This window comes from Staurois parvus, unplaced genomic scaffold (genome assembly GCF_062004578.1).
Source record: "Staurois parvus isolate SC_StPar_1 unplaced genomic scaffold, SC_StPar_1.0 ptg000357l, whole genome shotgun sequence".
Taxonomy (NCBI): domain Eukaryota; kingdom Metazoa; phylum Chordata; class Amphibia; order Anura; family Ranidae; genus Staurois; species Staurois parvus.
The window spans coordinates 1,888,433-1,913,809 of NW_028318153.1; the positions used below are offsets into that span (position 1 = coordinate 1,888,433).

The 25,377-nt window shown below is 41.1% G+C and overlaps 1 protein-coding gene across 1 annotated transcript in view; it reads left to right on the plus strand.

The window, feature by feature from the left end:
• Positions 1 to 25,377, plus strand: part of USH2A (usherin) — a 1,035,348-nt gene that overhangs the window by 505,590 nt on the left and 504,381 nt on the right. The window contains exons 32-34 of the mRNA XM_089684798.1: positions 4,020 to 4,179; positions 9,084 to 9,255; positions 15,978 to 16,125. Coding sequence (XP_089540924.1) covers positions 4,020 to 4,179; positions 9,084 to 9,255; positions 15,978 to 16,125 — 480 coding nt within the window. The remainder of the gene's footprint in view (positions 1 to 4,019; positions 4,180 to 9,083; positions 9,256 to 15,977; positions 16,126 to 25,377) is intronic.

Sequence of the window (25,377 nt, forward strand, 5' to 3'; positions counted from 1 at the left end):
AAAACATAAATCCAGATATCTTGGAACTACTGCCCAGTTTATTGCAAAAGAATGTAAAGCCCAGCTCTGAGATCTGTGTCTCCCTACCTTAGAGGACACCCCATCCTTAAGGTCCCCACTAGCAGGGGTTATAACCAGCCACATGATATGGTGGATTCTCTTCCCCTTCTCCTGGAGATTAGCAATACTGGATGATGCAGAGAACAGTGCTGAAGTGAGGACATTAATGCCGCTCCCTGCATCATTGCGCTATGAATGAAGAGCTCCGTACTCAGGAGTGGGGTAATAACACCCTGCATTTATAGTCATTCTTCAATGTAGGTGTCATTCCACTCTGAGAGCATCTTGTGGCAAAGTAGATATTCCCTAGGGGACAGCTCCATATTGACAGTGAGTGTTGGAACCCAGAGGTGGGCCTTAATGTCTTTGATTCCAGCCTCTTTATTGTGACCTTCATTGCTAGTAAGACCTGGTCATGGTATTGGTCCAAATTTATTAAGGAATTATCCTATGTAGAGGAAAAAAAGATCTTCATCTCTACATAACAAATGGCATAGAATATGTCATTTGTTATGGAGGCAGAGGATAGGTTAGGCAGAGGATAGCCATGTCAGGGGAACTTTGACTCTGAGAACACCTTCTCCTTCTAATTATTGTGATTCTGAAGTCTTGGTGTTCCTAGCCCTTGTAGAGCAAGCTGATGAGGCTGCACAGAACAGGATCATGTGTCAAAAGTTGCCCTGAGAATATCTATGAGCAAGTTGCTATATTTTGCGCTTTTTCTTTATTTATTTTACTGATTAAATGGATTTTATTTTTTTTGCTTTAGCACCAATATCTTGTTTTCTTGATCGCATTAGACTTTACAAATTACAAATTTCACTTGATGCCGGAGTTTTTAAAAAAAAAATGCTTCTGTTTTAGAGACTTATTTTTTAGCTGCTTACTGACCATGCAAACTTTTCAAGGTGAAGTCTAATTTTGTTATTTTGGTTTTAAATATTAAAGTGGTGGTTTATTAAGCAACATGCTTCTAATCTGCTTCCTTACACACCATTGTTTTAATAAAATAATGATTGTTCATTTTCGCCACAGGCTCAGCAGTGTATAGTGTAAAAGTAATCCCTTACTTATGGTAAATTATTGTACTCCTCCAGCAGAGCTCATCCACCAAAACATCTAATGTATTACCGTATACATAGTTCCCTAGTAAGGAAAACAGAATATGAGTTGGGGTGCAGAAATATAAAGAACTATAAGGAGGTTATTTTTGGAGTAAAGTTGTCTTAAAGCTGAACTCTAGTAATAGCCCCCTTTCCCCTTCCTTTGTCCCCCCAACCAACTGATAGTTCACTAAAACTAAGCTAAAAGCCAAAAAATACTCATCTAAATAAGTGGTCATGTGACACATTGGGCCCTGAGCCTTCTCTCTTCTATACTAAAGAGGAGTTGGGGTCCTTCTACAGGTGTCCACGTCACTGCATGGATGACTGGCTGTTCAGTGGTGGGGTCCTCTAAAATTCCTGAAAACTGGAGTAGAGAATGTATATTGGGAAGAGGTGACCAAGCCTACTGCAATCCTGGATCAACCGGTTTTGATTCCCAGAAATGGCAAAAAAGCACAGCCGGAAAACTCAGGTGAGTTTAAAAAGGACTTCATAAGGTATATTTTTTCTGCCATAAACTGCTGAATAGTTCAAAGGGGTGTTGCAGGGAAGGTGGGAAGTGGGTTATTCTTTGCCTGGAGATAGTCTGTCCTTTTTTCTGAAGATGCTAGTTGCCATCAGAAGAAGGCCACCAATGGTAGCTCCAAATTTCTTATTTATTAAATTGACTATATTTTGCCTTTCCTGGTTTTTCTTTTCTCCCCTCACCAACATGCCAATGACATTTTTAAATAAAACCTTTCTGTTTTTATTGTATACTTTATTTAAGACCAAGTGATGACATCATTAGGTTTCTGTGCTTCCCTAAGCCAGTGTTTCTCTACCTTTTTTTCAGTCAAGCCACCCTTCCGCACACTCCTGAGGCACCCTTTAAAATTCCCCACAATCTTGAGGCACCCATTACAAAATGTATAAAACTAAACTAATATTTTTACAGAACACAGCCACATCTGCACATCTGGCACACCCGCCATCAGAAGTGATATATTCTTCCAAAGCAAATACATCTTTGCACACTGGTACTGACTAGTATTCCATTGTTTCTCTTCTCCCTCAGTTTTTCTCTCTCACTCAGCTAATGATACCCCAGCCCTGACACAGATGAGCAGGGGAGGGGCAGGCAAGGATGCTGTGAAGGTGCCCATTGTCCTTCCTATCAACTGATGACATTGGGTTTTTATGTAGTCGGTGGCTAGAAAGTTGTAATGACACACAAGGAAAGCCTGTGGCTTTGTGTTACTAAAAGGCAGGCTTGATCCATCTTCTGGCTTGTATACAGTTTTTGGGGCAATTTTAGGCATTTTGCCAATGGACCCCTGAAGCAACCTGAAGGCACTACAGGGTGCCTGGGCACCCTGTTCAAAAAAGCAATGAAAGGCTGGTGGATGCTGAATATTGCTTCCTAGAAACCTTAAAATAACTATTACTAACAATTTTCTTTTTATTGCACACTGAGCTGCACATGCAAAGCTCAGTAAATGAAGACCAAATACCAAGACGACGCCTGGGAGAATACCTGATTACAACACCTGATTAGGGATGAGAAAAACTGAGAGGTTTTATTTCACTGCAATTTCATTAAAACCGGTAGACTTTCTGTAATTTTTATTTGAATCATCTAAATGCAGTGTATTATACTGCAGCTTCATGCATTGGGGGTTGCAGCATAGTCCTATTCATTTGAACGGGTGGCATTCTGTGAGCAGTGGTGCCTAACAAACGCAGGGGGTGTTATCCCTGTTGCAGCTGTGATCAAAGCATTCCAACTGCAGCATGTGCAAACTCCCTGCCTCTGCCTTAAGGAGCAGCAGATGGGGGGGCTGTTGTGTGTGTGTGTGTGTGTGGGGGGGGGGCAAAAACATAGCTCAGCAATGTGTTTTTACTGCCCCCCAACCACAAGTGTAAACAAACCCCAAACAAAATAAACAGAACTACCTTGAATGCACCCCTCCCCCCGAAAAAAAACCTCTAAAAGACAGAAAAATTAGTAGTAAAGGAAAAAGAAAGAGCCATCTATTTCTCTGAGTTTCAGTCCACTCATCCCTACTCATGAGTGTGGCATATATAGTGTATCCTTTAAAGTGTACCTGTAGATATATGAACTTACAACCCCCAGAAGAAAACATACGTCAAGATTAATTTTCTAATCTGGAGGGTTCTTACTAAGGCCTCATGCACAAGGGTGTATTAAAATATGCCCATTTACGCTTTATCTGTCTGCCAGGAGTATACGAAATGCTCAGTCTGGTGCATATTTGCACAAGTTAATGCACATAAGTCTTATGAACATATTTTCATTCTATTGGCCAATGGAAATTATGCACCTGAGCTGTGTTTAGGAGCACTAAAATACGAGACAAAAGTGGCATTTTTGTGCTCGTGTGCATGTAGCCTTACAGTTGAAGCATGGTCATCCTCCATTTCCCAATAAATAATGAGTGCACAGTGCAATGGAGGCATTATGCAGAGATGGACAGTGATGGTAAAGGTCTGCCCTGGCACTTCATGGTCAGAGGGTAACATCTTCTATTTGTGCCCAGGTTCCCTTTACAGAGAAATAATGGCAATGAAATGGTTTATTATGTTTTCTTTATATACAATGTGAAATATCTCCACATCTGATAGCCATTAAAAAAAATATCAGCACGTCTTATCTGAGATACTGTACATTAGGCTTCTAGGCAAAAATGATAACGATTGTGAAAGGGTTGGAAAAGCTTTTGATAATCCCAGAAGGCCTTAGATGAAAAGTGATGAAACATAAGAAAAGGTGAAGAGGTAATCTGCCATTATACAGAAACTTTGTGATTACTTGTCTGGATGACATGACCTCCTGCTGTGTTTGTCTTCCAGGACTAGGAACATTTGCAGCACATCGGTTTGTGGTCAGCGCCTGCACACTTGTTGGTTGCACAAACAGTTCTGAAGTCACCTTGATGACAGCTCAGCTACCACCGCAGCACGTGCCTCTTCCTGGGGTGACAGTTGTGAATTCTACAAGTATATATGTTAAGTATGTAACTGTCACTATCTGCCTTAAAGTAGTTGTAAACCTCAGGCATCAAATTTAAACACAGCATATCTCTCTATAGCAGTGATGGCGAACCTTTTTGAGCCCGAGTGCCCAAACTGCAACCCAAAACCAACTTATTTCTTTCAAAGTGCCAACACTGCAATGAAACCTGAATATCGAGCTTTTGGTTTAGAAAAAACAACTCGTACAGTAGTGCAAACTAATTAACAGTACAGGGATGACCAGAGACTGCGGACAGTACAGGGATGACCAGAGACTGCGGACACAGTACAGGGATGACCAGAGACTGCGGACACAGTACAGGGATGACCAGAACTGCGGACAGTACAGGGATGACCAGAGACTGCGGACACAGTACAGGGATGACCAGAGACTGCGGACACAGTACAGGGATGACCAGAGACTGCGGACACAGTACAGGGATGACCAGAGACTGCGGACACAGTACAGGGATGACCAGAGACTGCGGACACAGTACAGGGATGACCAGAGACTGCGGACACAGTACAGGGATGACCAGAGACTGCGGACACAGTACAGGAGATGACCAGAGACTGCGGACACAGTACAGGAGATGACCAGAGACTGCGGACACAGTACAGGGATGACCAGAGACTGCGGACACAGTACAGGGATGACCAGAGACTGCGGACACAGTACAGGGATGACCAGAGACTGCGGACACAGTACAGGGATGACCAGAGACTGCGGACACAGTACAGGGATGACCAGAGACTGCGGACACAGTACAGGAGATGACCAGAGACTGGGGACACAGTACAGGAGATGACCAGAGACTGCGGACACAGCACAGGAGATGACCAGAGACTGCGGACACAGCGCAGGAGATGACCAGAGACTGGGGACACAGCACAGGAGATGACCAGAGACTGGGGACACAGCACAGGAGATGACCAGAGACTGGGGACACAGCACAGGGATGACCAGAGACTGGGGACACAGCACAGGAGATGACCAGAGACTGGGGACACAGCACAGGAGATGACCAGAGACTGGGGACACAGCACAGGAGATGACCAGAGACTGGGGACACAGCACAGGAGATGACCAGAGACTGGGGACACAGCACAGGGATGACCAGAGACTGGGGACACAGCACAGGGATGACCAGAGACTGGGGACACAGCACAGGGATGACCAGAGACTGGGGACACAGCACAGGGATGACCAGAGACTGGGGACACAGCACAGGGATGACCAGAGACTGGGGACACAGCACAGGGATGACCAGAGACTGGGGACACAGCACAGGGATGACCAGAGACTGGGGACACAGCACAGGGATGACCAGAGACTGGGGACACAGCACAGGGATGACCAGAGACTGGGGACACAGCACAGGGATGACCAGAGACTGGGGACACAGCACAGGGATGACCAGAGACTGCGGACAGCACAGGGATGACTGCTGACCTTTGGGGAGAGAGGGGGAGCGGGTACCTGAATTTGACAGGTACCCGCTCTTACTTCCGCAGAGTTTTTTTTTTTTTTATCTTACCTGTTCCTCGATCCAGCCGCGCGGTGTCTTCCCGGCTTCTGTAGTGTGGGCGCTCGTCGGACAGCCGGATGCCCAGTGCGCATGCGCGAGAAGCGCTGCGCTTTGTGATTGGTCCGGCGGCTTCTGGGATCTGTCATGTGTCCCAGGTACCGCCTTACCATTCACAAGGAGCACTGCTTCTTGTGCATGCGCACTTGGGACCCGGCTGTCACGCACACTACAGCCGGGAAGACAGCGCGCCGCTGGATTCTCCTGGCGTGCCCACAGATAAGGCTCGGCGTGCCGGCTGTGGCACGCGTGCCACGGGTTCGCCACCACTGCTCTATAGTGTGTACTTGTCTCAATCAAGAGCACTAAGTGTCATTTCTGTCTGCTGCCTCATTCCTCTGCTATCAGCATGAATCACTTCTGACAAGTTTTCCTGATGTAAGCCGTGTACCGGGGTGGGCTCCCCAGGATACAGTGAAGTCACAAACGAGGAAAGCAACACCAGCTTTTGCCACAACAGAATTTTACTTAGATGTGGCAAATAAACACAACCACAAATGCTGGAAACATACAATAAATTTACATACATCCAGCCCAAAGGCTGAGACCCTTGTGCTGCACAGCACGGCGCCTTCTGATGGATGAAGGTAGAAAGTGAAGTAATTTACCTACTGGCGGGCACAAATAAGCTGCCACACCTTACCTGTTATTACCCTAAAAGAGCAGGAATCAGTGTATGGGTGTATGGTATGGGCTAGCCTGCGGTGCAGCACAACAGCTTACAATCTTACACAAATCTACAGTATTCCCTCTCCCATAACTGGTCCTGTAGCACGTGCCTGAGTATTCCTGCTGAGCAAAACGCCAGTCTGGCTTGAGTTTGTAGGATTTTATCAGCTCTCCAATGTGAAATATCACTTTAAGTTGTGGAGTCCTTCCAATGATCAGTAACAACACTTGTGGTCTGACACAAACAGAGGCCCTAACTAACTAACTATAGGCCTGGACTCAGTCTCAAGGCCCCAACACTGAAATGAGGTGCGTGCACGTTCTTACCGACCCGGGTCTGCTTTGCATCCACTGGCGACTCTGAACAGAACAAATGTCTCTCCAACAAGCATGCGGTCTTGCCGTATATGTTGCTTTGTTCCTCTGCTCTCATCAGCTTTCCTGGCAGCAATCTCATCAGCATTCCTGGCAGCAATCTCATCAGCTTCCTGGCAGCAATCTCATCAGCTTCACTTAGCTGCAGCTCTGGTTACGGAGGGGCGCTTTCACACCTGAATGTCATCAGATTCTCAGCTCACAGGGCCCCTTATTCACCATGCTCCAAAACATGGCTTCTCTCTCTCCTTCCAGTTCTCTCCAACTCTGAGTGCAAAAAACCCCACCTCTTCATAAATATACAAATATCTATGCAGTCTGAGGCTGTGTTACAAAAACAGTGACATCTTGTGGCTAAACCGCAGAATGTCAGTCAAAACATTGATTTACTTCCACACAAACAGTGGTCAAACAATGAAAGCTGTTTCCCCATCTCACACTGACACCAAGAAAAAAGTGGTGATAGGGGTAACCTCCAGCAGATTGACAGACTCCGCTCTAATCCTGTGAGCTGTCTGTGAGTGTAATTTCAGCTCTCTGCCCCCTTTTCTCTGAACTTTGACAAGCTTTATAAATTCAGCACTTCGAACAGATGTAGAGAAGAGATACTGCAGATAAATAGGTACAACTTATATAGGAGTACAGCACTCACCCCCTTATGGGCCACTAAATTTGATAGGTCCCCCTAGGCTCTGCACAGCCAGGCAACAGCATTTTCCACAGTTCTTTTCTGTGAGGCAGTAAAACAATACTTGAGCTTGTATTTGCTGTTTTTATTAGGAGTTAACAACTTAGATAGGGTCTAGGAGTATATGGGATGCCTAATGAACTGTAAAACCTGAGGACAACTTCTCAGCAAACGCTGTACACTATACAAAAACGTGGACCAAAAAAGTAGTAACTGTCTCTTTAAGAAGCACCGATGTCCCCTTTAGTGTACCTCTTCAGATGAATTCTTACTCATTCACGTGGCTGTCCTGAGGTTATCCCTGGGCAGAAGATTCCAAGATCTGCAATTAAGTAGTCCCAGATGAGAACTAGGTGGGTATTGCACTTGACCGCCCTCTCCCTTCTTTGGCTCAGGGGCTGTAGAAGTACTCACACTGTCCTGTTCTGTTAGCTTGATGGGTTACAGCTGCTTTCAGACCTTACACTGGGCTGGCTCCTTTCCTGCTGTCAGGATGTCCTCCCTAGGAGATCCCTCCATTCATTGCCAGCCTGTAGATAGGCCCCCCTCCAAGGGGCACCCACCCAGGCTCCAGTGGAAGTAATCAAATGCAACCAAAAGAAAGTTTTATTTGTGTGAAAAAAGTGATATTAATTTAATTTGGTACAGTGTTGCATGACCGACCAATTACTAGATAAAGTGTTATTAAAACCCATGACCCTGCATTCACTATATCCACAGTAATCCACAGTATATTCCACAGTACACAGAACATGGAAATTAATTTGGTTTAGGCAATATAAACTGCTAAATACCTTTTCTCCTCAGCAGTATATACGGTTGCAGTCTTGAGACTTCTTATAGTGTCCAGCTGAGCACTGGTTAAAACTTGTAGGAGAAGTTTTCATTCTGCTCTGGCTGTCTATTGAGGCTGCATAACCCTTGACCCTCTATCTGGACAGTGCTGACTGGCCCTGTGCTGATCACATGCACCCTCACAAAGAAAAAAAAAAACCTCTCTAGCAATACACACTAAACTGAGCATGTGCAGAGTGGTTCCTGGAGCTCTGTACTATCAGCAGATGGAGTGGGGACAGAGAAGACAGGATCAAACAGCCTTTTTACACAATGCAGAGTTAAAGAGTTAGTAACACTTTAAAGTAGCGCAGTACTGAATAGTAAAAAATGGCCTGTTCATGAAGGGGGTAACACCTTCCAGAGGTCAAGTGGTTAATCCATAAAAATAAAAGCTGAGAGTTTTAAGTACTTCTACCAGTACTAAATGATTTGTCCTAACCAATTTTGTTGACAGTGGAAGTGAAAAAATTGGCCTTCTAGTGGGATCAATGTGTCATAAAATTATGTTACAGGGTGACAAGGAGACAAAAGACTTCTGTGTTAATGCCACTGACAGACTGTTGCATATATGTCTTTCTTTAAAATTTTGCTCAGAGTATCACTTTAAACATTTTTTTCCTTCAGTCATAAAAAGGGCCTTTTTGTGTTTTGCATCCCTAGATTATACAAGATGTTCATATTCTGCCATGTGACCACTTTGTGATAGCAATACAGCATAACAATGTCCGATATTCTGTGATTTGCTAGGTGGAAGGAACCGGAAATAATCAATGGAGTTCTTGAACGGTACTTGATATATATCACCAAAGACGTGACCAGTTCAAGTGTGTGGGATCCTGTGTACAATAGCACTGAGCTGTTTCAGGATTATACCATCCAGGGACTAATTCCAGGAACCACCTATTTCATCAAACTGTCCGTAAGTATTTGGGATAAAGAAAACACAGTTGAGTACTGTCTGGGATACTTTTTTATTTGTAATAACAGTCACACTTTCTGGGCAAGCTTTCAGGGTATATTCTGTTCTTTTCTGTCCATGCCATACTGATACACAAAGGTTTGACAAAATGAAGAGAAAATATTCTGACTCAGATTGTTGTGATAGCAATTTATCCCTTGTGAGACCTCTATGCCTAGCCTGTATAAGCAGATATAATCACTGTGGGCAATCCTTATCAGATAGCTTGAACTCACCAATACTTCATCCAGAAGTTGCTTTATTCTGTACATGTGACAACAGGATACAGCAGAATGAATGGTTTCCAGTATTATGTGGTCAAAAGATGATACTTTCTGTAGCGTACTATGCAGAATACATGTGTCCCTGTTACATGTGGACTGTTAGCTGCCTCCATGACACAGGAAGTGCTGTACTCAAGAAGAAGGGAGGCGCTTCATATGCAAAGGAATTGTGTCATAGATCTCAGGGAGGTAATATGAAAAACAAATGCATTACCAAATAAGGTCACTGGTGGCGGCATATAACTAACTATAGAAATATCCATAGGAAATGGTACAAAGAATAAACTATATGAATTCTCGTGTACATTAACATAAATATTAACTGTGTAACAGCATAGAAAACATCTGCCAAGACAACAGTCCCTGGAAAACTGATATAAGCAAATACAAATATAATAAATGATATGGATAAAGAGGAAAGATTTCTGAATTGATAAAAGGCAAGTAGAGTTGACTAGCAGGATCCAGTATGTGTCACTTAAAGAGCGTTTCCAGAAAAGTGTTCTCCTAAGATTTTACTTACTACCTTTTATTTAACCCCCAAACCCTGAACATAAGCCTAATATGAAACAAACCCCTAAGCTAAGTCCTCTTCTAGTGCAGGAGCCACCAGTGCCAGGATAACCTCCTTCAGTATAACATATAGATAGAGCCATGGGAGCTGCCATTGCTGAAAGTTCATGCCCCAAGATTGCCATCTCCTTCTTTCCTTGACAGATGGATAAGTCACTGACCTGGAACAAGCACCTTCAAAGGTAAATCAGCAATGGTTTCTACCTTGTTTCTGTCTTATTTCTGTACTTTTAAACTTACCACTGGCTCAAAGTCTTCAGGAGTTCACCGAGGTCCAAGCTCAGGGATAGCTGTGGGGCCTATTTTCTGGAAATAGCTGGAGCCAAATCATGGGGGTTCACTGAGAATGTGACCTGGCCAATTTACAGGACAAGTGCCTATCCAATATTGGAGTGAGGCATCCAAGTATATGGAGACACTTTGAGTATAGGCCTGAGTGTGGGATCCTAGCAACTGTTTGCTGCTCTAACCCTTTGAGCATTTGCTCCAGTGCTGCTGATTTGGGAACTTACCTGTGTTTGAAGTCCCAGGGTTGCTTGTTCTCCTACTGTCTACCAAGAGGGAATTACCCTGAACAGTTCCCTGCCTGGTCATTGGGTTGTGAGACTGTCTGAGTTTTTTGTGTTCCTGGCTGCTTGTACAAATAGGGAAGGGAACCTGGGACTAATCAGCGTGACATGTTGGAGATTTGTGAAATTTTAGGCTTCCATAAATTTTAAAATCCTAAATGCAGTAGTCCATGCTATGCACCCATTTTTGCTATGACTTCTCTTTCAGAGCCTAGAAAAAAATCTATAACCCTATCTCTTTTGTTCACTATAACCCACCTGCTAACATCTACCCTTCCACTAACTCTCCTGCAAACCCTAACCTTTCTGCTAATCCTAACTCTACTGCTACTTTGAATACTAACCTTCTTGCTCCCTCCAACCTCAATATTCCTGCTAACTCTAACTTGTCTGCAAACTCTAACTCTAATATTCCTGCTAACTCTAACATGAATTTATAACTATCCCTCCTGCTAATTCTAACCCTTACTCTCCTGCTAACCCTATCTCTCTCGCCAACCCTAATACTAGCCCTCCTGCTACCTTAAAGTATTACTAAGCCCAAGACCCTGCAATCACTATATCTGGTCTCCCACAATACACAGAACATGGAAATGCAATTATTTTAGTAAATATAAACTGCTAAATACATTTTCTCATCAGCAATTAGAGCAGTCTTGTGACTTCAGCTGAGTACTGGTTAAAGCTTGTAGGAGGAGTTTTCTTTATTCTCTAGGAGGATACAAAACCTCTGACCTCTGTCTGGACAGTGCTGATTGGCCCTGTGCTGATCACATGCACTATCCCAAGAAAAAGAAAAAAACCTCTCAAGCAATACACACTAAACTGAGCATGTGCATGTGACTACTGGTTCAGTCTGTCTTATCAGGTGGACATCTGAACAAGAGGAGGGGCAGAGAAAACAGGACCAGTCTTTTTACACAATGCAGAGGATAAACCCCTTAGGTTCCACAGTTAGTATAACAAGCATGCTTTACTGCATATACAGACTGATTGTACTGTTGTGGGTTTACTAACACTTTAACCTTACTGCTATATCAAACACTTACCCTCCTGATACCTCTAGCCTTAACCTTCCTGTTGACTTTAACTCTTCTGCTCTCCTGTTGGTTCTAACCCTACCCCTTTTACTAACTCCTCTCCTATCCCTCATGTTAACTCTAACACTAACCCTCCTTCTAATTCTAACCCATGGGTGATCAACCTTTTGAAAAGCGAGGGCCAATTAAAAGATTTGGTAACAAATCGGGGGGCCACAATGGTTCAGGAATAAAATGGTCCAGAATTTAAAATTTTTTATTTTGAATAGTATAGTGAACATTTTTCACCTGCAGCCGCTGAATGCCAGTGGGAGGGAGATGAGGAAAAGGTGGCTTTCAGCGGTTGCAGGGGAAAAATGGAGAGGATCGGTTCTTGTATATGCCACCCCTCCTGTCCAAGTGTTAAAGAGAATGCAACAGGGATGCCAAAATGGCCCCCTGGAGCATTGGGTTGGGGTCAACATTGTGACCCCTAAAGTTACACCAGTGGTTAGGGGGGGGTGCTAAAAACCCATCTCAACCACGGGGTTTTACTGCCCTCCGAACCTCACCGTTACTGTCCTAAGCCCACAGAAGGCTGCTTTCATTCTGATGCACTGCCGATTTCCTGCACTGCGAGTACAGTGCATTGCACCTGCGGCTTTCCTGCGAGTTATCTGCTTTTTGCCATAGACGTCTATTACATCTTGCCAGTGTGGTGAACTTTCTAAAAGCACACCAAAACTCCTGCATTCAGTTTGAGGTGAACATCATAGGACTTTGAGGGCCACATGTGGCCTGCTGGGCCACAGATTGAGCACAACTGTTCTAACCCTTACTCTCCTGTTAAACCTAAATCTCTTGCTATCCCTAAGCTTTCTGCTAACCCTACTGCAAAGTGTAACTTTATCCCTCCTGCTAACTCTAACCTTCCTGCTAACTTTAACACTAACCCTCCTTCTAATTCTACCCAAACGTCCTGACAACCCTACTGCAAACTATGACTCCAACCTTGCTGCTAACGCTGACCCTAACCTTCCTGATAACCCTACTGCAAACTATGACTCCAACCTTGCTGCTAACGCTGACCCTAACCTTCCTGATAACCCTACTGCAAACTATGACTCCAGCCTTGCTGTAACGTTGACCCTAACCTTCCTGATAACCCTACTGCAAACTATGACTCCAACCTTGCTGCTAACACTGACCCTAACCTTCCTGATAACCCTACTGCAAACTGTGACTCCAACCTTGCTGCTAACGCTGACCCTAACCTTCCTGATAACCCTACTGCAAACTGTGACTCCAACCTTGCTGCTAACGCTGACCCTAACCTTCTTGATAACCCTACCGCAAACTGTGACTCCAACCTTGCTGCTAACGCTGATCCTAACCTTCCTGATAACCCTACTGCAAACTGTGACTCCAACCTTGCTGCTAACGCTGACCCTAACCTTCCTGATAACCCTAACTCTAACACCAAGCCTCTACTAACTGTGAGATTAACCCCTCTGCTAACCCTACTAACCCTCTGCCATGAGCCTCTGTGTTGAATGCTAAGAGTCCTTGCGAAAAAGTACATATATACCGAAATCCCACCACCAGAACCCACTGATCCAGCAGTTGATTAAAGCATGACCTAATCCATGTTCCTGTACATTCTCCAGCCTCTAATTTTGTTAAAAACTGATATAACATAGAACCACAACTCCAGTATTTATGAAATTTCTTTTTTTTGTTGTTGTTTTATGCTTTTGGCAAGAATGCGATATGTAGCATAAAGCTTATATTAATGGGCTACTTGAACATCCATAGTCCATTTTAGCATATGTAGGAAAGTTTACCTATTTTTTTCAGACTTTTTCCTTAACTTGGAAATCTATATCCGGATATTTGTTGATGAATACCATAAGAAATATTCCATCCTTGATTATGAATAAATTTACATTGATGCGGATAGCATGCATACATTTATCCCCACTCTGTATGCACTCAGATGGTCTAAATATATCCCCCCACCTTATCACTTGAACATTAAATTGTGAAAAAAAAAAAAAAGGAAAAAAAATGTTCCTGGCAATTAAAAATTAGGCGAAATAAAAAATGTATTCAATACACCGCACAAGACAATCTGCATATCCTTTGTGCCTAATCTGGAGATTGCAAAGGTAACGTTTAATATGAATCAATCTCGTATTTTACCTTATGTCTATGTCTAAAAATATATTGGATGGCTCTTTGTGAACATTCATTAATTTAAATGCAGTGGGGTCATTTAAAGATCACAGTGATGTCTTGTTTCAGTGAAGCAACTTCCAGAGGGGGATGTACAGAGAGGAGCAAGGGTTTCTGAAAGGATATTATGGAATGTCTAAAACTAAAATATAAATGCGTTTGCAAGAGAATTGTACATTTGAGAAATATTAGCAGTATTAAAAAATCATTTTTACATTGGTATTTTTTACCCACCTTTTAGTCATAGATAGATTACATTTCTTCTGCTCAGAAATGCTTACTTTCTGGTATTATTCACATGGACTTCAGTTTGTAGAAGAGCAGATCATACAGCAAGCTTTTGCCAAGCATTTGGCAAGGTTTAGTCAACTTAGTTGAAAATTTTAACCCTTTTACTGTCACTGTCATATGTCATACGGCGGTGGCAGCGGCGGTTACACATATTTCCAGTTGCTTTGTAATGGTTGCCTTCTGTGACCCCTGGAACTGTGCCCTCCCTATATGACACCCCACCCCGCCATACTTTCCTGGCTCTGCTGTCCTACCTGGCACCTGTATGGCAGGTGTCACTGGGTGGAGGGAGACCAGCAAACATATTTCTCCCCTAGATGCAAAGAACCCCGGAAAAGATAGTTTCAAGTGACATTTCCCTGGCTGCTGCAGACAAGGAAGAATCTAGTGTTGCGCCATCGGAATCAGGCCTTAAAGATCACTGGCATGTCATTAAAGAGAAACCATCACATGGAGTTTGTAGCGCATAGGGGACTTTTTTCCCCTATGTGCAATAAAGTTTTGGTGAAAATAAAAAAAGTGTCAAAAAATAAAGTTACACCCAAGTACTAAGAAACTTCCCCTAAAAAATTTTCAACCCGTTACAGCCAAGGAAAAAAGCTAGAAGAATTTGATCTGCACTCCTTTAGCTTCATTTCAAGGCAAGTGAGACCCCTGATGTCTCATTAAAGAGAACCTATGGGAAATATATAACACTTTTGTGGAAAAAGTGTCAAAAAAATAGAAAAAAATAAAAATACCCTCAAGCAATAAGAAACACTTCCTCCCTCAAAAAATGTTTGAGCCCACCCCATCCCCACGTGCGTGCACATTCAAATGTAAAAACACCTGTCAGGGTGCCTATGTATGAAAATGACTCTTGCGCTACACGTGTTACATATTCACAGTATGACTGGTGAAATTTCAAATATTCTTTATTTGAACATAAGTTCAAAAGTTTCTTTTATCCTTTTTAAATCTGTACCTTTCTTTAAAATAATTTACAAAGGTCCTTGTTCAGGAACTTCCTGTTATAGGGTGACAACTGCCACCAAAAAGTAAGATGTCACCCTGTCCCATGCTCCCTTGGTGGAAATCACAATCCACAGTGCTAATATACATTGCAGAGGCATGGCCCACTGTTTTCACCATTTGAAAGCCAGTCCAGAATAATGATATGTAGCCAACCCTAAAGCAGAACTAAGGTTCTGATGTCATAAACAGCAAGCAGTGTACCTACCTGCCTGCTAATATAATTCTCCAGCATGTAAACTGAGCTGTGCATGCTTATATCGCCGACAAGGTCCCTGCGTGCCGGAATGACTGATTCCTCCACCTGTGCAGGAGTGATGTCATCCCACGCTGGCCAGTGTAAGATAGCCAAAAACTGGCACCCAGAAGATGATGATGGCAGCATGGAGGGATAGGAACCATTGAAGCAAAGGCAAGGTTAGCCCCACTTTAAATAGGTGCATGTAGAAAGGGAATAACAAAAAGGGGACATGGGGATGCAAAAAAAAGCAGGAGTTTAGATATATATTTACTGACCCTACCTTATCCTTTTACCTGCTGTCAACACAATATCTATTTTTGAAGGTTTAAAAGGGCTGCCAATTTCTTTTTAAGTAGCAAGGTTATTTAAAAAAAGTTGTTAACCCTTAAAGGTTTGGTTTAGTTAAGAGAATGTCTGTGTTACATGTGATCAGTATGTGATTTTGGTGTTTTGTTGTCAGGCTTGCTCAGGAGGAGGGTGTATGTCAAGTGGCATCACTGAGGCTTCCACAGAAGAGAGTGTACCCGATGGTATTCAGTCTCTAACAGTCCAGTCACTTTCCCCAGATTCCTTCAATATCACTTGGTCTAAGCCAAGGCACCCAAATGGTAAGTAGTTTAAGAGAAGGCAAATGTGCATACTCAGGCACAAAAGATCATTAAATATATGTAAATGCCGTGGAAATACACGTATGCCCATCAATATATCACTGCAGTCCTGGCTGACCTACCTTTCCTGTTTCATTATGGCAGCCATCACAGAAGAGTGAACAATGGCTTAGTGGTCTTTCAGCATTGGGGTACTGCTCATATCCCGGTCAAGACACTATCCACGTGGACGTTTTTCTGCATACTCCAGATTCCTCCCATACTCCCAAGACATGTTGGAAGGTTAATTGGCTTCTATCCAAATTGACCCTAGTATGTGTGTGCATGTAATGACATGTGAGATAGGAACCTTATACCATGATTACCTCCATGATTAAGCCCCGTGGGCGGGGGGGTGAAACACATTGGGGGCGTGGTTTTGGATGAAGTTTTCTGAGGCTGCTTTCACCTGTATACTAATAGCTTTGCTGGGTTGTGCAGTGTTTAAATGTACTATAACATTAAAAAAAATTATATTTTTTTAAGATGGAGGAGTTAAAGTAATTCATGGCAAAAAATGTAGATTTTAACATGAAAAAATGTGAAAAATTTAAAAATTGCCCAGGATTCATAAGTTCAGTTGATCCTGCAGGGAATCGTGTGAGTTGATAACTTCCTGTGCTCTCTGCCGGTGCCGACCATTATTAATTACATTGTTCTCTGAGCACTACAGAACCCTGGCCACTCTATGTTATGGACAATAGGAGAGGGGTGGGGTCTGGTAGTCCTATCTTGCTTCTGTTTTCCTAATACAAAACAGCAAGTGATGAGAGGTTCAGCCACAGTAAGACAATTGAATAGCGTAAATGTTTCAAAGATGGTCATACGTCCATCAGTGACATTCCTGCCAATGGTGGTTCCCAGCCTACAGCAGTCATTCCTGTGAACATTCAGTATGTGGAATGCCTGATCCCAGATAACTGACACATAACCTGTCATGAAATTACACAACGGGAACGGTGAACACAGTGATGACAAAGTGAAGCAGGCTGTCCTAGGATGGTTCGGGCGTACTGACAAATCTTTCTATGCCGAAGCTTTCCAGGCATTAGGTAAACACTGGGATAAGTGTATAAATGTAGCAGGGATGTATGCCCAAAAAATAAATGCAGTTTCCACTCCTTGAAATTTGTTCTTTTATTATATACACTCACTGGCCACTTTATTAGATACACCTGTTCAATTGCTTGGTAACACAAATTGCTAATCAGCACATGACAGCAACTCAATGCATTTAGGCATCTAAACATAGTGAAAACGACTTGCTGAAGTTCAAACCGAGCATCAGAATGGGGAAGAAAGGGGATTTAAGTGACTTTGAATGTGGCATGGTTGGTGCCAGATGGGCTGATCTGAGCATTTCAAAAACAGTTGATCTACTGGGATTTTCACACATAACCATCTCTAGGGTTTACAGAGAATGGTCCGAAGAAAGAGAAAATATCCAGTGAGCGGCAGTTGCGTGGACTAAAGTGCTTTGTTGATGTCAGAGATTAGAGGAGAATGGGCAGACTAGCTTGAGATGATAGAAAGGCAACAATATCTCAAAAACCACTCATTACAACCAAGGTATGCAGAATATTATCTCTTGTATCAACAGTTCAGGCTGGTGGTGGTGCTGTAATGGTGTGGGGGATGTTTTCTTGGCACTAGCAAGGTTTACCTAATAAAGTGGCTGATGAGTATAAATTCAAAAGTCCCGGTTTGACCTGAATACCCCTTGCATAACGTTTTTGTTTGGGGGCTTAAATACGATTTAAAGTAGATGTACACCCAATCGCTAAAATCTCAAATAGCTTTGTCATATTAACAAAGCCTACAAAGTTATTATCAATATTTTAACCATTTTAATACTGGGCACTTTAACCCCCTTCCTGCCCAGGCCATTTTTCAGCTTTCAGCAATGTTGCACTTGGAATGACAATTGCGCGGTTGTGCAACACTGTAACCATATGAAATTCCTATCATTATTCACACAAATAGAGCTTTATTTTGTGGTATGTAATCACTTTTGAGTTGTTGCTTTTTTTTTTTGCTAATAAATGGAAAATGACCAATAATTTTGAAAAAAAATTTTTTTTTTTCGCTTCTGTTATACAATTTGGCAAATAAAAATCTTTCTTTAGACCAAAATATATTCTGCTACATTTCTTTGCTGAAAATAACCCAAACCAGTGTTTATTATTTTGTCTGTAGAAAAGTTATAGAGTCCACAAACTATGGTATATATCTGAAAATCGATCAATCCTGATGGCCTGTCTCATTTCTTGCGGCCCTTAAAATGACTCAGTACAGTACAAATGTCCCCCAAATTACCCCTTTTTTGAAAGTAGACAGTCTGAGGTATTTAATAAGAGGCATGGTCAGTTTTCTGAAGTTGCAATTTTTTGTCACAATTTTTTTGGAAAATGAAATTTTAAAAATGTGGGTTTTTTCCACATTTTTTTAAAATTTACATATTGTCACTAATGCAGTACGTCGTATCACTGGTGTGGCGGTGATCAAGGACAGTGACTGGTGACAGTCCGTAAACAAAAGAAGCAAAAAAACATTTTTGATATATATTTTTTTTAATGTACATTTTTTTTAATATGTGTATTTGTGTGTGTGTGTGTTTAACATACTGTGACCAGAGCAATACAGTGTTACCATTATAACACTGTACTACTCTGGGGAAGTGTTCAGAATTTTTTTTTTCTTGTGCATCATCTTTAGAAGAGGCTTCCTTCTGCGACGACAGCCATGCAGACCAATTTGATGCAGTGTGTGGCGTATGGTCTGCGCACTGACAGGCTGACCCCCCCATCCCTTCAACCTCTGCAGCAATGCTGGCAGCACTCATACGTCTATTTCCCAAAGACAACCTCTGGATATGACGCTGAGCATGTTCACTCAACTTCTTTGGTCTACCATGGCGAGGCCTGTTCTGAATGGAACCTGTCCTGATAAACCGCTGTATGGTCTTGGCCACCATGCTGTAGCTCAGTTTCAGAGTCTTGGCAAACTTGTTGTAGCCTAGGCCATCTTTATGTAGAGCAACAATTCTTTTTTTCAGATCCTTAGAGAGTTCTTTGCCATGAGGTGCCATGTTGAACTTCCAGTGACCAGTATGAGAGAGTGAGAGCAATAACACCAAATTTAACACACCTGCTCCCCATTCACACCTGAGACCTTGTAACACTAACGAGTCACATGACAGCGGGGAGGGAAAATGTCTAATTGGGCCCAATTTGGACATTGTCACTTGGGGGTGTACTCACTTTTATTGCCAGCGGTTTAGACATTAATGGCTGTGTTTTGAGTTATTTTGAGGGGACAGCAAATTTACACTGTTATACACGCTGCACACTCACTACTTTACATTGTAGCAAAGTGTCATTTCTTCAGTGTTGTCACTAGAGATGAGCGAATTATTCAAAAATTCGATTCGGCTGATTCGCCGAATTTGCGGGAGAAATTTGATTCGATGCAAATTTATTCGCCACGAATTTAACTTATTAAAAGGGTTTCTAGGCTTCAGAGAGCCTTTATATTAGTGCAGAACACTGTACCTTTAATTTAAATGCCCTTGGAGTCTGCTGGGGAAGAGAAATAATACTGTCAGTCAGTATGACATGCAGATGAGTGCCGTCGATCTTAGAATCACCGCACACTTCACTCATTTGGGCAATCACGGGGCACAACGAAGAAGAAGAAGAAAAAGAAGAAGAAGAGGAAGAATGAAAAGAAGAATGAAAAGAAGAAGAAGAAGAATGAAAAGAAGAAGAATGAAAAGAAGAATGAAAAGAAGAGGAAGAAGAATGAAAAGAAGAATGAGAAGAAGAATGAAAAGAAGAATGAAAAGAAGAATGAGAAGAATGAAAAGAAGAATGAAAAGAAGAAGAAGAAGAATGAAAAGAAGAATGAGAAGAAGAATGAAAAGAAGAATGAAAAGAAGAATGAGAAGAATGAAAAGAAGAATGAAAAGAAGAAGAAGAAGAATGAAAAGAAGAAGAAGAAGAAGAATGAAAAGAAGAAGAAGAAGAATGAAAAGAAGAATGAAAAGAAGAAGAATGAAAAGAAGAATGAAAAGAAGAAGAAGAAGAATGAAAAGAAGAAGAAGAAGAATGAAAAGAAGAATGAGAAGAAGAATGAAAAGAAGAATGAGAAGAGGAATGAAAAGAAGAATGAAAAGAAGAATGAGAAGAATGAAAAGAAGAATGAAAAGAAGAAGAATGAAAAGAAGAAGAAGAAGAATGAAAAGAAGAATGAGAAGAATGAAAAGAAGAATGAAAAGAAGAAGAAGAAGAATGAAAAGAAGAAGAATGAAAAGAAGAAGAAGAAGAATGAAAAGAAGAAGAAGAAGAATGAAAAGAAGAATGAAAAGAAGAAGAAGAATGAAAAGAAGAAGAAGAAGAATGAAAAGAAGAATGAAAAGAAGAAGAAGAAGATTGAAAAGAAGAATGAAAAGAAGAATGAAAAGAAGAAGAAGAATGAAAATAAGAAGAAGAAGAATGAAAAGAAGAATGAAAATAAGAAGAAGAATGAAAATAAGAAGAAGAATGAAAAGAAGAAGAAGAAGAATGAAAAGAAGAATGAAAAGAAGAAGAAGAAGAATGAAAAGAAGAAGAAGAAGAATGAAAAGAAGAATGAAAAGAAGAAGAAGAAGAATGAAAAGAAGAAGAAGAATGAAAAGAAGAAGAAGAAGAATGAAAAGAAGAATGAAAAGAAGAATGAGAAGAATGAAAAGAAGAATGAAAAGAAGAAGAAGAAGAATGAAAAGAAGAATGAAAAGAAGAATGAAAAGAAGAATGAGAAGAATGAAAAGAATGAAAAGAAGAAGAAGAATGAAAAGAAGAAGAAGAATGAAAAGAAGAATGAAAAGAAGAAGAAGAAGAATGAAAAGAAGAAGAAGAAGAATGAAAAGAAGAATGAAAAGAAGAAGAAGAAGAATGAAAAGAAGAAGAAGAAGAATGAAAAGAAGAATGAAAAGAAGAAGAATGAAAAGAAGAAGAATGAAAAGAAGAAGAAGAAGAATGAAAAGAAGAAGAAGTAGAATGAAAAGAAGACTGAAAAGAAGAAGAAGAAGAATGAAAAGAAGAATGAAAAGAAGAAGAAGAAGAATGAAAAGAAGAGGAAGAATGAAAAGAAGAATGAAAAGAAGAAGAAGAAGAAGCAGAATGAAAAGAAGAAGAAGAATGAAAAGAAGAAGAATTCCAGTACAGCAAAAAGTGTATCTGCAGAGAGCTCCGCTATTTCTGACAGTTCTCTGACAGTTCCTTCACATTTACAGCGGTTGAAACATTGTATCTATTTATTTCCGAATAAAAACATCTGTATCCTAAATGGAAACAAATAGATACAATGTTTCAACCGCTGTAAATGAACTGTCAGAACTGTCAGAAATAGCGGAGCTCTCTGCAGTGACACTTTTGCCGGCTGATCAGGAAAAATTCGATTCGTGCACCCGAAGTTTGCTAAAATTCGGATTCGATGCGAATCGAATTTTTCCTGATATTCGAAACGAATTCCACTTCGCCAGGTTCGATTCGCTCATCTCTAGTTGTCACATGAAAAGATATAATAAAATATTTACAAAAATGTGAGGGGTGGACTCGCTTCTGGGAGATACTGTACATATGAATACCCATAAAACTGCATATAACAGTGCAAAAATAGTGTACACAAATATCAAATGAACTGTTCTAAATAGTGGACTGTCCCTTTAACACTCCAATATCTTCACATATGCTTGTGTGGTATATCTCCTGTGCATCGTATACCAAATATACCATCAATAAGTGTCCCACAATTATAATTTCAAAATGTGAGTCCGTGTGATCACGCTACTCTGTACACATGTACGGTGCTCCTGTGTCACCCTTTAGTGCTCATCCACCTCTGACACACGATTGCGCTCACCTTCAAATTTGACCTGAAATACCAGGTCAAACTACGCTTTTCCCTTTAAGCCGGGAGGGTATAATGGTATCAAGATCTTCACCATCGTCAGCACTTAAAATCTCCAGAACGCTCCCAGACATATAAAAAAATGCTCCATATAGTGAAGTATTGCCAAATAAAACTGACTTTATTAAAATAATCCAATACACTCACATTTAAAAGTGTTCACCTGGACACCGCAGGGTAAAAAACTCACTATACTGTGTAACTGTAGAATGAAGTGCAGGATTCCCTTATCCAAAATGGCGGCACGTGCACTTCCAGTTTGCGGCTTGACGTCATCCGGTACGCGAGGCACATTTCGGGGAGGACGACATCTGATGTCCACCCGAAATGGTGAATGTCCCATCTATAGGCCAAGCTGGAAGTAGTTAAGTTAGGACTTTTCCATCTAAATCTGCTAGTGCATTTAACAGTAACCTCTCTCCAGTGTGACAATGCTACTGTCCAAGGGTGTCTACATTGATCTTTCATCCACAGTGGAGACACCTTAAGACAGGAAGTGTATTACTGGCTGATTCGCCGGGTGAAAATAAAGGGAAAAAAAACTGGAAAAAAAAGAAAACTAATGCAGCCACCACTTTAAAGAATTACTAAACTGCAATATATTACAATTTTGCGTTTGAAATTAGATGCACATTAAGGATGATTACCTATCTGGCTCAATAACATAGAATACAATAGGGATTGTTCTTACAAGAATGCTGACAGCCTATACATGCTTAGAATTAGGAGAATTTGGTTTGGCAGAGAAACATTACTGTGTTTATAAGAAGTCCTAAATTGAAGGTTTATTAGAGTTATGAAAAACACATAGTATTTTGTTCTCCAACATTACAATGGGACTTTGTTATGTGTTCATGTTAGACAGATAAGTATTTGAATTCTTTTTAAGTGTTTTATAAGCTTTTGCCACTACTAAAAATGTGTAAGTGTCCTATGAATCTTTCCATAAACAATGTTCCTAGTTAAAATTTAATGCATGCTAAAATGAAAATGTATTTTATTTAGCTGAAAGAAGTGTAAAGACTACAGCAGCAAATCTTAGAGTGTGTAGCAATAAGCAATGGGCAGAAAGAAAATGAATTTTGTACTTGTTGTTTTAAAGTCAGCATCTCTAAGGACATAAGTGTGACAAGATGCATTTGAAAGATGCTTAACATTTGTCATTAATAATTCATCAGTCACAAACGTACATCAAAACATCTTCAAATTAAAAAAAAAAGTGTAAGCAAAGAAAATTGAACAATTCATATTTTAGTGTTTGTGTCAAAAAAGCTAATTATTTTAGTGAAAAACAATCCTTACTTATGAGGTCCAGCATACCCACAGGCAGTTGATTGCGGTCCGAAGAAATTTTGAGTCAGTAAAGTGATTGTTGGAACTGACCAACCAGAAAACTAACGTATCTTTCAGATGGGTGGTCAGGGGATGGGGGTGGCGGAGTAAAAATAGGTGGTTGAACCACAGTTTTTTCTCCCCCAGCCTCCCACCCAAACTGTAAAATAACAATTGTACAGAGCTGTACGCATACAATGCTTTGCTTTATGGCATTTTAACCTAGGGTGAGGAATTTGACAAGTGGCACTGATTGTCAAACTCGCCTATTGAGTTCAATTGGGCTGCGCTTCAACCACGTGCAACGGATGTCGGCAAGTTGCACAGGAAATCGCATTGACCAGCTGCTTTGAAATCGCTTTTCATTTACAGTACAGTGTTGCATGACCAAGCAATTGCCAGTTAAAGTAGCGCAGTGCTGTATTGTCAAAAAAAAATGCCCTGGTCATGAAGGGGCTAAAACCTTCCAGAGGTCAAGTGGTCAATCTGTGCTGTTTACACTTTATTTATTGAGAGCTTTTTGGATACAGCTGTATTTGTTTTGTTTTTTTGTTTTTTTCTCTCCATTTCCAATCATGAGTTGGATTTGCAGGTGCGCCCGAAAGTCTGAAAATTGTGACATTAATATGAATCAAATTCAAGTTGGTGCAAGATTGAGCCTCACTTGGGGATCATTGGATACTAGCTGGTGGCACAACCTCCACCCAAGGCCACAAGGATACTGGTGAAGTCATTAACCAATTATGGCCATGGTTGTTACATTACGGCTATGTTCACACATGTGTTTTACAGCATGGTTGCAAATTAGCACTACAGTCCATTTAACATTAGTTCCTATGGGTCATGTTCACATCTATGCAGTTGCCAAAGCTGCCTTTTTTGGAATGGTGCAGGGACCTTTTTTTAAACGCAAAACAGTACTTTTTTTGCTCCATAGACTTCAACTGAAATGCATAAAAATTTGTTTTTGTTGCATTTTCCTGCATGACAACAGGCACCTCATGCTAGTACCGTAACACACCCCAAAAAATGCAAACTGCATTAAAAACGCATCAAAATGCATGTGAACAAACACAAAACATGCTGGAAAAAACCCTCAACCGCAACCTGCATAGGTGTGAACCTAGCCATAGGGCCGAATCACACCAGGTGCGTTCGGACTGCATTGGGAGGTTATTCCAGCGCAGTTCTACCGCAAGACCAAGAAAAATGCCTTGTCTCCTACCTGGCTGCTTCACACCACCATGTTGCTGTGGAATTAATTATTGCATGCATTACTTTTTTTCAGTGTGCTACGAAGCATTCTATTGCCTTGCACCACGCTGCTGCAAATAGAACTTTAGGCTCCATTCACACCCATGCTGTTTGATTTTTGGCCATTTTTCAGTGCTTTTCGCAATTTATTTTGCATTTTTCTACACGTGTTTTTGATGCGTTTTTATGTGTTTTTACTGCATTTTGTTCAGCTCTTTTTTTTTATTTAAAAGTGGAATTTTTTTTGCTGGGCAGAATAAAAATGCAAAACACGGCAAAAACACACTACCATGCATTTCAGCAGATTCTCTGTTGAACTCTATTGTTGCTTTTTGCTTATAACCTCCTTGGCGGTATGATTCTTTCCGATTTTTTGTGCTGAAAGCGGTACCATTTTTTTGCATGGAAATATGTAGTTTTTTATTGTAGGCTGTAATTTTTAGGAATAACTCACTGAAATCTGTCCGAACAAGAGTCTAGTAAACATCCCGGGTATGATAAAACTTGAAACACGAAATCATAAATTATAATTTAATAAATAATCATAAAAAATATTAATGTAATAATAATAAATTTAATTCAATAATATAATCAAACCAAAAACACTGAAATTTGAAATACAGAGGCAAATTCGCACATCGCTGAGCAAAGTCGCAAAATTGTTTTCAGTGTCTGATG